The 13,316-nt window shown below is 40.7% G+C and overlaps 1 protein-coding gene across 2 annotated transcripts in view; it reads right to left on the bottom strand.

Annotated features, from left to right (window-relative positions):
- LOC149167781 (lipid transporter) overlaps nt 1-10,982 on the bottom strand; it is a 265,433-nt gene extending 254,451 nt beyond the window's left edge. The window contains exons 1-3 of one of the 2 annotated variants that reach the window (XM_089433148.1): nt 10,551-10,982; nt 9,828-9,924; nt 9,350-9,429 (exon numbers count right to left, since the gene is read on the bottom strand). In XM_089433148.1, coding sequence (XP_089289274.1) covers nt 9,350-9,429; nt 9,828-9,909 — 162 coding nt within the window. In that variant the 5' untranslated portion in view covers nt 9,910-9,924; nt 10,551-10,982. The remainder of the gene's footprint in view (nt 1-9,349; nt 9,430-9,827; nt 9,925-10,550) is intronic. The other variant, XM_089433150.1, reaches the window with a different exon arrangement.
- Nucleotides 10,983-13,316: the final 2,334 nt, after the last annotated feature.

The following is a 13,316-nucleotide window of genomic DNA, read 5'->3' as shown; positions in this document are numbered from 1 at the left end:
CTGCTACCACGTTGTTCTTACCCTTGACATACTCAATGTCAAAGTCATACGCTTGGATCTTACTGATCCACTTCTGCGGCCTCTCCTGTAGCTGTTTCTGCTCCAAAAAGAACCTAAGGCTATTGTGATCAATCCTCACCTTGAACCTGTTACCCACTAAATACTGACGGAATTTGGCCAATGCATGCATAATGGCCAGCATCTCCTTGTCGTATATAGAATACAACCTCTCATGCGGAAGGAGCTTCTGACTCTCAAAGGCGATAGGGTGACCTCCCTGCATCAACACTGCGTCGATCCCCTCTCCCAACGCATCACACTCCAAAACAAATAGCTGCGAAAAATCCGGCGATGCAAGCACTGGGCAGCTAACCTCCTTGAGCCCGTCAAAGGCTCGCTGCGTTGTATCCGACCAACTGAATGCCCCCTTCCTTGTCAGATCTGTCAGGGGTGCAGCAAGCTGTGAGAAACTCTTGAAGAACTTCCGGTAGTAAGTACAAATGCCAATGAATCCCCAAAGTTCTGTCACATTCCTCGGCTCCGGCCAATCTCTGATGGCCCTGATCTTCTTCTCGTGGACTCTCACTCCGTCCATCCCTATGATGTGTCCCAAGTACAACATCTCCGTCAACCCAAATTCACACTTGGAGAGCTTGGCATAGAACTGCTGCTCCTCCAAGATACGCAACACTGTCTCAATGTGCTAGAGATACTCCTCCCAAGTCCTGCTGTAAATGAGAATATCATCAAAGAACACCAACACCAACTTCCTTAAGTGTCTGCAGAAGATGTGATTCATGCAAGACTGGAATGTAGCTGGGCCATTGGTTAGCCCGAAGGGCATCACCAAAAACTCAAAGTGCCCATAGTGACACCTGAAGGCGGTCTTGGGAATGTCCTGCTCCCTCACGCAAATCTGATGGTACCCAGATCTCAAATCAATCTTTAAGAAGAATTGTGCTCCTCTCAACTCATCGATCCTGGGTATGGGGTACCTGTTCTTCAGGGTCTTCTTGTTCAGGGCCCTGTAGTCAATGCACATCCTAAATGTGGCATCCTTCTTCTTCACCAACACCACTGAAGAAGCAAAAGGACTCGTGCTCGGCCGAATGTGCCCAAGAGCCAGCAACTCCTGAATGGCCCGCTCAATCTCATCCCCATAGGCCTTGGGATGCCTATAGGGGGTAGTAATCACTGCCTATATGCCCTGCTCAAGCTCAATGGTGTGCTCAAACCCCCGGTCCGGTGGCTGTGCCGGCGGAATCTCCCCAAACACTGTGGCATACTGGTCCAGGATGGACTGTATCTCTGGGTGCACTGTCCGCCCTATAGTCCCTACCTCTGATGCACGCAGCTCCATTGCCCACTCTACGTCTCCCTTCCGCAACACTGCCTCCATCCGATGAGCCGAAACAGTTTGAGGCGGATATGTGTGTTGTCCCCGTATCTTCTCATGCCTCCCTGTCTTCTCATCATCCCACTCCATCTTTAGGGCCTTCCAATCTGTCGTGACCCTTTTTAGAGTAATAAGCCACTGAACACCCAGTATCATGTTGGTGTCCGGAATATTGACCATGAAAAAGTGGTCAGTCAGTGTGTAGGTGCCCATCGTCACTGATAAGTCTGGGACATAACGAGCACACACCATGGTCTGATCTCTTGGGACCAAAACTGAAAAGCCATCGAAGCTCTCTGTCTGTATACCTCTCCGCTCAACCATCTGTGCATCAATGAAGTTGTGGGTTGCCACACTGTCAACCAAAACTGATACTCATTGGCCACGTACTGTCCCCCGTACACGCATCGTCAAATACTTGGGAACTCCTCGCAATGCTGCAAGGGCCCCTCCGATAGGTGCAAAAGTTGCACCACCTGCTGTTGGTGGTGGAGGTCGCAAAGGATCCTGCGCAGTATGACTATCTCCTGCCTCCACATCATCCTCCTCATCCTCTTCCCCGCTGCTCTCGGAGAAGACCTCAATAAAATGTGCTTTGCCAGCAACACATCTATGTCCCGGTGCCCACGGCTCCTGACAGGTAAAGCACAACTGCTTCTTCTTCAGCTCCCTCCTGGCATCATCATCAATCTGTGCTCGTCCTGGATTCCCCTTTGGAGGTGGAATCCTCACATCCTTCCCCTTAGGCTGGAAAGCCTGTCTCTGGGGGTGAGATGTCCGGGTCCTAGGTAAGGCATCCTGTAAGTCTCGGGTCCTGCTAATAGCATCCTGGAGTGTGGCTGGTCTAGTGGATCTGACTAGACCCCGAAGTGGCTCTGCTAACCCCTCAACAAACATGTAGATCCTCCGTGTCGCGGATAGATCTGGCACCATCACTAAAACCCTCAAGAAGTCTGCAATGTAGGTCTCTAGGTTCCCGATTTGTTTGAGCCTCGTCAGCTCAACAAAGTGTTGTTCCGGACCCCCCCGGTCAAACCTCTCTATCAATCTCCTGGTGAACTCGACATATGTCGTCACTGTGGAGTGTCCGAGTGTAACCATCCCATGGAACCAATAGTCCTGGGCCTCACCATCCAAATGTAATGTCGCCACCTTGATGGCCTCTGTCTCCGACGTCTGGTTAAGCTGGAAATAGATGTCCAGCTTCTCCACCCATGACTTTGTCGAACTGTTCGATGAGCCATCAAACGTAGGCAAGTGGAATCTACTAGCTGTGTGGTGGGTGTCTCCATCATGATAATGCTGGTATCCTTTATGATGGTCACAGGATCTATTATCTCGTTGGTGCTGAACAAAGTCTCTGAATGAGAGAGCATCCCTGAACTCCTGCCCATAGGCCTGGTTCTGCAAAATAATCGCCCATATGACCGGGCTCTACCACCTGCTGGGCTCCGACCCCCGTGTCTGCTCCTAGGAAAGTGGGCATGGTAGAGCGTGTAGGAGCATGTGAGGCCATCTACTAAGTAGTATCACGCTAAGTGGCACCTTGCTCTGGCAAATGGTGGGATGTACCTGATCCCTCACCAACCTGGAAAACCCGTGGGTTCTCATGCTGTCTAGCCTCCACCGCCATGAATCTCTGCCCCATCACCTCGATTTGCCTCGACAGATCCTGCACTGATTTGAGGAGCATGTCCGCAAATCTCTTCCCATCCTCATCTGCCATCGGATCCTCTTGCTCTACGTCCACCACAGGCTCCTCCTGTTCTGTGTTCACCACAGGCTCCTCATATTCTGTGTCCACCACCTGAACACAGTCTCCCTCTCCATAGGTGTTCTCCAACCTACGCTCACTATCTCTATATTTCCTACCTCTGTAACAGATGTAGAGCTTCTCCCTCGGTGTCATAGACTGCTAGCTCCACAGGCTGAGCCAGATCTATGCTCTAATACCACTGTAATATCTCTTATCAGGGGTATCCCTCAAACACAAGCAAACTCCAACCAAAGATGGACTAAGAGGGCGTTTACCGAATATGTCGCCTCTTAAAAGAGGACGAGATCTGGAGGCTACCTGCTCCTTTCCAGACTCTGTCTAAGAGTATAGGAGAAAAACACACGAGTGGTATAGTAGCTGAGGAGCTCAAAGAGATAAAAAATAAAATAACAATAGTGCAACATACAATAATGTATACATGGAATATAAGCAGATACTCAAGAAATGCGGAGAGAAATGCTAAGCCATTTTATTATACTGAGTAATGGAAAGAGAACAAGAGGTGATCAGAAAGATAGCACCTCGACTTGCACGAGGAAAGTGAAGAAATATACTCATAATGGTAAGGAAATGGCCTCTCTCTGAACTGCGTCCAAGCTGCCGGAGAACTGTTGTGCTCCTGCTACTGCTGGAATCAAGTGAGGATTTAGTGTTGTCCCCCCCCAAAAAAATGCTGAAACTCTGGAATCAACCTCTGCTCAATAAACCCAGAAAAGCCCAGAAAGCTTTTCTAAAATAGCTGACCCCCAAAAATCACCCCCTTGAGGATCTACGCTATCCCTCAAGGCTCTGCGCTGCCCCTGAAGAGAATCCTCCAAAACTCTACCCGAGACTCTGCCAAAATCCTCCAATATGCAAGGGCTGATCCCTTGCTCAATCTCCAAGCTCAAATCCTCCACATAAACCCAATCCGGAGCTCCTACCAAAAGAGACTGCGTCCTCCCCTCTCAAGACTGTGCAGTCATCAAAATGCTCAGTTCCTCCTCAACTCCAGAGATCGCTCCTCCTGCAAAATACTGATGAAACTACCTTGCCCGAGCAGGCACTCGAAGTCCCCCGGGGCTAAGGGTGAGATCTCCGAACGGAGACACTCGATGCACTAAACAGTGCTGCAGACAGGCTAAACAGCCAACGTGCTCTAAGTCGAAGTGACTAGCTCAAATGCAACATAATCCAATGCCCCAAATGAGGAGGCTCCTCTCTCCTTTATAGCGTTGGCCTCTCTCAAAACCCTAAGGCCCACCTCCTCCAACGTAGCCTCTCTCTTGCCACGTGCTCCTCCATCTGCGCAGTCCCTCCAAGTGTCTACGTGGGCCGCCTTCTTTACGTGGTCCTTTGGCCCCCTTGGCTCCCCTTTTAAGTTACAACATTGTGCTACTAGGGAGTGACTTTATTCAAAGAGTGAGTTATGTCCCCCTTTCCTCACCTTTTATTTATAAACAACTATAGAAGGCAAAATTGAGCAAAATCGAATATTCCAATTAGCCATGGCTAATTAGGAATATTACACCAAGTCAAATTTTTGAAGGGTGACCAAGTTGAACGTTGAGCTACTATTGTTTAGATTTTGAGTATTGACCATCATGGATCATGAGCAAAGGGAAATTTTGAGCTAAATCATCGAGATTTGTCTAAGTCGACACCCTAGTGGGTGAATTAAAAATTATTTTGTAATATTTCATGAATTATTTACTAAGTCTCCAACATGTGGAAGACTGGTAAAATATTTTGTTGAGGGCAAGTCAAAACTAGTCGTTATCTAGCCCTTAAAATTTTGTCTATAAAGGATAGCCTCCCCTCATTGTATTGTTGTTGTTGTTAATTGAGAATCAAGATAAGTGTTATTATAACAAAGAGATCACTTTTTAGAGCCCATGGGGGAAGCTCAATTGGCGATTTCCATGTTATGAAATATTATGTAAGCCATGTGATTCAAGGTTCAAATCCCTCTTGGATCAAGCCAACAACAAAAAAGAGCTCACTTTTTGCAAACCCTTGTGTAATATTTTTTTACACATTGAGTGGAATAAATTTTGTCTTAATTCTTTTTCTTCATATTGTTCTCGGGTTTCTTTTAATCTAACTATTTTTGGTGATTAACAAAACTATGTTTAAGGCTAACAATTCTTTCCATTGAGGAGCTATCTAGTCATGTGGAAAGGGCCGACTAGGGGGCAACTCCACTTGAGTTCTTTTGTTTTGCAAGGAAATCAATCCAAGCAACCAAACCATCACTTGAAGGGAGCTTCAACTTGTGTAGGATCTCGTACCTAATACATACAGGGATTGACGGCCGGAGACACCACTTTAAGGAGAGGTCGCTCCTAAGAAAACTCAAAATTCAACAAGAATATTAAGCAATAGTGGAGGCAATTCTTCCAAGATCAAACCCACTCGTTTGAATTCAACCAGCAATATCAACCTAAGAGGGTGTTGACTTCGCATTCCAGCAAAGGTAAGGTAAAGTAAAGGGCATCGGTATTATCTAACAACCATCTCTATATTATAAACAAATATTTTATTTTTCTGCAATTAGTTTAGGTTATTTCAGAGTTGCAGGAACTGTCCCCCCCGGTTCAAGAGGCGGATTCACGTCTTTAACGGATCTGTGGGCAAACCTCAGGCAGAATCGTGGTTTCGACAAGGTTCCACAGGCCTGAACCGTGGTTCCACAAGCCCAAACCGCGGTTCCACCATGGTTCTGAAAACCACTCGCACAGTTCCGTGAGGCTTTTTTTTTTTGGAATTTTTGAACTATTATAAGAGGAACCATGCTTCCCCGACACTCCCTAGGTGCTCCCTTGATGCTCCCTAGACACTTCCTAGATGCTCCCTAGACGCTTCTTAGATGCTCCCTAATGGTAACGTTAGATTCTTAAAGTAAAAGTGACATTTTCCTTTATCTTTCATTTTCATCCTTTTACTTAAATTTTTAACATTACCATGAAATGACTCGAGATGTTTGGGAGTGGTTCCAACCTCATCGGACTTCATATGGAGAAAATAGAACTTCATATCCCATTTTCAGAAAAATATAGTTTCATTCAGCAGACTTAACAGTTTTCAAGATTTCAGGATCAATGGGATTTTGGCATTTTACTAGATTATATCATGTAAGAGGGTATGTGATTGACATTTAATCAAGAGCACCAAGCCCTATATGTACCCTAGTGTTGGTGATGTTGATTGTTAAACTCCTTTGTCGTGGCCTTAGCAAAAGTGTACCCTTCACTCAAGTCAAAATCATTGATCAAGCATGTTAAGCTTTTTCTACCATATTACAAGGCTTGGATTAGAAAGTTTGATCAAAATTAGGCAATGTTGACTAATATCCCTAGAGAATCAAAGTATAGGCAAAGGCTAAACAAGAGGAGAGGACTCTAGATTCTAGATGGTTGATGCTCGAATAATTAATAATTAATGCACTATGCATGCCATTTCTATCATGATTCTTGATTTGTGTACAATATGCATGTTTTGGTATATTCTACAAGTTACAATTAATTGGCACCCTGGATGTTTTTATGAATATAAAGGCAATGATAATATATATATATGATAGACGCTTCTGGAGATTTTTGGAAAATGACGCTTCGCTTCCAAAAAGCATCCCCGCTTCATGCAACATTGGGTTATTTAGCTTGCTGATTTTTCATTTTTATCATTCGAGCAAGCATTTTCCTTGTGGAATTCATAGTTTATTATCAACTCTAACCAAGAATAAGTACAAACTTAATTTCAAGATAATTTTACACTTGTATCTAGTTGTTTGGCACTGGAGATCTAAAGATTACATCGTTGTACCAAGCTGGATATGCAGAATTCAGAAAGGTTTTCAGCCATACAAGTAAATCCATCCTAAAACTTTATCCTTTACGCTATAGTGCTTAAAATCAATATTTTGTGTATTTAGAGTAATTTTCAAGTCATTTCCAACCACTTTTAAAGCTTATAACTAGATATTTAGGGGTGGAAAAACCAAGAGGGTTTTCACCAAAATTTCTGAAAAGTAATATCCAACTTGCTGGAAATTCACTTTTCAATCAAATTTTGGTTGAGGCGAGGCCCCAAAAGCCTCAATAGTGACCCTCACACCGTTTCCACCACTATACTAATCATCTAAAAGTGCTAAGGCACTTGTAGGGTGGCTGTCATAATCAAATCAGATTGTTGTCCTGTGCTTTTGCAAATTGTACAGTCTGCTACATGGAACAGCAAGTTTTTGGACCTGTAATTTTCCAATCAACGGCCCAAATCATAAAATAATCATATATATGGTTAAGATTTTTTCTATAGACCAAATTCTATAGATCACACAATATATCTTTGATGTTTTGGTGCCACTAAATTTGTTGTTTAATTTTTGTTACAACAGTTATATATTTTACAATTAAGCAGTTCCAAGAAATGAATACCTCCACTCCAACTGACTCCATATAAGGCACTAATCTTATTTGGAGTTAATCGAGGTTATATTTGGGACTCCTCTCTTGGTCCTTTAGGAGGTTGTTGGGCCTAAATAGTTGGGACTAGGGCTGAAATGAGAGTGAACCCTTACCCTGTGTGTGCCCATCTAGCAAGTTACCAAGACCTTAGCAACACTACTAATCAGATCAGTAACACTCTCCACCTAGGTTCAATTCCCGCATGTGACACAATGAGGTTTGTCATAATGGTTTTGAGTCTTGCTGTTGACTCTAAGCAGTCCCTTGAGGACCAAAACATGTATATTCCTCATATGGATTATAAATATATCTCATGGGAAAAAAATACAATGGTGATAGATGATTTGTGAATCATAATTATTACATTATATTAGATCATTACATGTATCACCTGTGATTTATTATATTACATGTAATGATGTATGTTATTGTCGCATTGTTGAGTATGAGATTTCAATGATTTACGTTTCAGTTTTTATATATTTTTATTTCAAGTTTCAAACATTTTGAGGGGGTACCCAATGTCGGATACCACAACTCCCCCTCTAAAATTCCCTAGAATTTGGGAGGTGCTTCCACACATCCCCAAATGCATTGCCCCACTCCCACATCTTGGAAACTCAGTGAAACATTGTGAAAAAATTGATGAGATAACCATAGTGGTTGAAGAAGTTGATGAGACAATCATAGTGGTTGATGCTGTTGGATATTGTCCACTAAACAACGAGGAGTCCTTTTAGGATGATGTCAGCAAGATCAGATGCATAACAGTTCAGGATCCAGATGCAAGTAAGGTCAAAATTAACGCATTTATTATAATAGAGATACCACTTGTAATGTTTGTTAATGGGGAGAGACAACAATGGAAGAATTCCCTTTTTATTTCCGTGTTCTTGCCACCAAATTTTATTTTGTCGGAACACAAAGATATGGTCATAACGTCATCTGAAATTTTACTTTAGGCTATCGATCAGATCCTACTTTCTCTTACGGATTTCATATCATAAAACACAAACTAATGGAATGCTTATTTCTTGTTGAGAATTGTAGACTATAATTGCATGTTTGGTAAACAAATTCTAGTGAGAAATAAAATTATGCAGTAAGAGAAATCAATTTCAGCGCTACATGTAAAAGATAAGCCTTCACTAAGTTCCAAAATCTCAATTCAAGCAAGAATGAAGTCCAGAGATATTGCAGATTGACATGTACAAAAACAAAAGGGCAAATAGCTGCTTTATGGAAATGAATATAAAACCTTTTCAATGCACCATCATATTTCAACATGTAGATCGCTCAAACTAAAGATAAGCATTTGCCACCAATAAATGCTAGATCATGAGGGGTCAAGTTATAGGAAGGCAGAATTTCCCATATAGATGCTTACCATAAATCCATACCAGCGTGATGCCATTATGCCAAAATGGGAAATTGAACTAATGGTATACAAAACAAACTTCCACACTGAATGACTTGTTTTGTGCCTTCGTACACATCGATAGTTATAGCAAACAATCTGATATATAAAACAAACCAATGGTATACAAAACAAACTTCCACACAGAATGACTTTTTTGTGCCTTCGTACACATTGATAGTTATAGCAAACAATCTGATATATAAAACAAACTAATGGTATACAAAACAAACTTCCACACTGAATGATATGTTTTGTGCCTTCCCACACATTGATAGTTATAGCAAACGATCTGATATAGAGAAGCAATTTACCGCAAAATCTTCTTCCGCAAGCTGTCGGGCAATCAGTAAATTCAAAGCAAATGAAAATACGCGAGATATCACCTGTGACACTGTCCACCCAAAAAGCAAGCTTCAGAATAGAAGACCTGAGACACTGCCCACAAACAAACAAGTTTCACAATGGGATGCCTTATGGGCTTTATCAAAGCTTCGCTAAAAGAGGCAGGCCCGTATTTTCAAATGTATTTTTGAGATTGAAAGGTCATCATGTGTTCAAAAATTAGAAGTAGAGCCGCCGACACATTGGTAGTCTATCAGATCCAAGCAAACCTTTAACATTACATTCTATAAACATTGATCCCTACAGCATCGCTTGCTTGCATAGTTTTGAAGGGGTGTGAAGTCCATATCCATGTTACATGAGATAAAAACCTGATATTACAGAAGGAAAATAAAAACAGATTAAATTACATGAAATTCGACAAATTTGAAGGATAAATAAGAGTACCCATAAGATATAAGAATGTATGAGCCAACATGGGACCCTGCTTGACTCCAACCTTGGCGCCTTCATCCTTTTCCTTCCCCATTTGCTTAAAACCCTTCTTTAGTGACAAAATACGAAACCGCGGTTTGAACATAGTTACAATATACACTTTCGGATATAAAACGATTCGGAAAAACACAGACTGAAAAGTCCAGTTCAAAACAAAAATTCAAAAGTATATATCTCAATATATGTTCATGGATATTTTTATCAATATTTCTCACTTTGTAAAATTAAGACAATGCAGGCGAAAAAAATTAGTAAGGAATTATGGCTTTCAGCGAAAGCCAAACTGAAAAACTCACACAATCCATAACCTGACTTGTTTTCAGGTTCAAGAATATGTGCAAAGTTCAACTTCTAGGTTCTTCCCAATAAGATACAGAAATAAAAACTATTACCAGAACCATATTCTACATGCATGCGATGAGTCCTAGCCCTAGCGGTGCATTATTTTGTCCCTAAAAAGAACGCCTAGGTCCGAAAGTAGATAGCCAATAATTAAGGTAAATGCCAGGTTACCCAATGTTTAGTCGTCGAGACCCCAAACGGGCTCAGATCAGACGAAGTGCACAAACAAAATAATCAAACAGCGCGTATTGTAACAGTTAAATCATCGAGGCAGTTCCAAGAAAATACCATTAGGATATTGAAATCGTAAGAATAAGTAAGTCGCGAGCTTACCAGGTCCTTTGAAGGAATTTGAAAGACCAGAGAAAATGTGACACAACAGACACTGCGAATTCTTGCTCATTCGGAATCAGATACGGATTGGGACTCAGTTAACCATGAGAATGAATGAACTGAATCCATATTTCAAATAATTCAGATTCGGATTTAATGAACCGAATCCGTTTTGAGACGAATATTTGACAAGTTATAATTTGTAGCCGAATTTCCGTGTGCAAAATGCTGCTATTATGATTTGAACTCGAATAGCTTTGAAGACTAATGCCGCTGATCGTGGTTACTGTGTTCAAATTTCATGTTTTGGTGGAATTTGAAAGGAGATTCACTGTAATATTTCGACTCTCTCGATAAATTGCGTACCCTGAATGGCGTCGATGCTTTACAACTATGAATTAATGGTCAATTGGAGGAATGGTTATCGTCACCAAAATGTGTTTACACATTATTTTTATGAAGAAAATTATACTATGGAAATAATCTACCATAGAAAACTATACTGTTGGAAATAATCTATTCAAAGAGTATGTCTTTACTGATGTCACAAGAGAGAAGAATGGTGTATTTGTGTTTTCAAAGTAATATGTCATTTTATATCAAATTAAATATATTTTTTATTATTTATATTAATTTTATATTATCTTGGGGAATATTAGATTTTTTTGTTTTGTTTTTTATTTTTGGATTTTTGTTTAAGTTAGCAATGCCTTGCCTTTTAATTGCCCCCACGGGAAGGCCCCTTCTATAGAAATGAGTCGCTTTTAGAGCCAATCAGAGAAGAATTGTGTATTTGTGTTTTCAAAGTAATATGTCATTTTAATCTTATACATCAAATTAAATATATTTTTTATTGGATTTAATATTAATTTTATATGATATCTTGGGGAATTATTAGATTTTTTTGTTTTGTAATTTTTATTTTTGGATTTTTGTTTCAGTTAGCAATGCCTTGCCTTTTAATGGTGCCCCCACGGGAGTGGAGGAGGCCCCTTCTATAGAAATGTAGTCGCTTTTAGAGCCAATCAGGTTAATTTGCATAAATTTAACAATTCCTCTACTCACAAACTATAGTCGGAGGTGAACCCATGTAATGTGACCAAAAATGAAGTTGTAGTTGCTACATCTGCCACTTTAGCAACAAACAATCCAGAAGCTAATGGTTCTTGCCTTCCTTACACAGCGAAAGCTACCCTCATGGAAATCCCATTAGAAAAAATAGGGGCAAAAATCAAATATATGAGAGAGCATGTGGTAATATGCAAATTTGTAGGCCTTTTGCCCTAAAAAACCTTGCTCAGCTGGATCTGAAAGAAATGCACTCAAAGGGGATCTTGATCTCAAGTTGGGGTCCAACGGTTTCTTCACGGCCATGTTTAACAATATGGAGTATAGAGATCACATGCTTTAGGAAGGACCATATTTCATGAATTCAATCGACTTATTCATGAAGTCATAGGTTCAAAGATTTCACCCCAACAAAGAAGACTTTTTTGCGGCCCTAATCTGGGTCTATCTTTATTCTCTCCCTCGGGAGTTTTGGGACCCTAGAATCTTAGAAAGCATTGGTAATGTCATAATGCATTTTGATATGATCTCGAATGCCACAAAGCAAGGTCAATACACTTCCTATGCCCTTGCTTTGTGATTATCTAGACATATCCAAGCCCCTCCCAACAAGCATTCAGTTTACCAATGAAGATGAAATATGGGAACAACCAATAGATTATGAGAAAATCCCCTTTAGATGCCAAAAATTACATGTGTGCGCCCATCTATTTCGAGAATTCTTAGCAAACCAACTCCAATAAAATGCACAAGTAAATATGTCCTCAGATCAAGATGGGTTTACCAAGGTCAACAATAAAAGGAAGACAGCCAAAAAAGGAATAGAGAATCCAAACTCTTAAAATGCAGTGGGCCATAACCGATGCATAGCCCTCCAACAGTTAGAAGAAAATGAGACAACTACCAAAGGAGAAAATCTCAAAACGAAAGAGATTGGGCAAACCAATCAGCGACCACCCCAACCAACAAAAGATGTGCATGCACAATTCACTGACGAAGATTACCAGGAGGATCTAGAAATGTAGGATAATGCCCAAGATTTTTCTAATCCAAATATTTTGAGGCAATACATCTACAAAACATTGATCTGCAATCTCTTGTAGAGGAATGAAGAAACAAAGACCTAGCAACCATTCCCATGGATCAAGTTCAAATCATCACCATAGCATACATATAAAATCAAGATATATTTCTTCGTGAAGCTCATGAATCAAGTAATACCCCTAACCATGGATCTCTTCTTTCCTCTCATGGAATTGATCTGAATTTATGAAGGAACAAAATGAAATATAGATTTAAACATAACACAAAGAACAATGAAAGAACATGACTTCAATTAATTAATAATAAGTACTGAAAATTGTTTACATGCAGAATGGAACAAACTGGCTCAGGCGATAGTAGCTTATCTTTGAGAAGAGATGTGACATCTACATGCCTTTTGAACTGTGTTACAATGAGGAAAAGGTTAAGTGTGAAACCCTAACCCTAGGAGATGAAGCGTCAACGGTTTTGGGCCCCGTTCAGGTAAGTTGGACCACCCTTCCTAGGGCCATAACTTTGGCATACGATCTCCATTTGGTTATCCTCAGAGGGGCAAAAAATAAAAATAAAATAAAATTATATATATATATATATATATATATATATATATATATATATATATATATATATATATATATATATATATATATATAT

This window comes from Pinus tabuliformis, chromosome 5_1 (assembly GCF_031772625.1).
Source record: "Pinus tabuliformis cultivar Carrire ecotype Pingquan chromosome 5_1, CPIR1, whole genome shotgun sequence".
In the NCBI taxonomy this organism is placed as follows: Eukaryota; Viridiplantae; Streptophyta; class Pinopsida; order Pinales; family Pinaceae; genus Pinus; species Pinus tabuliformis.
This window is presented reverse-complemented; position numbering and strand designations above follow the sequence as displayed.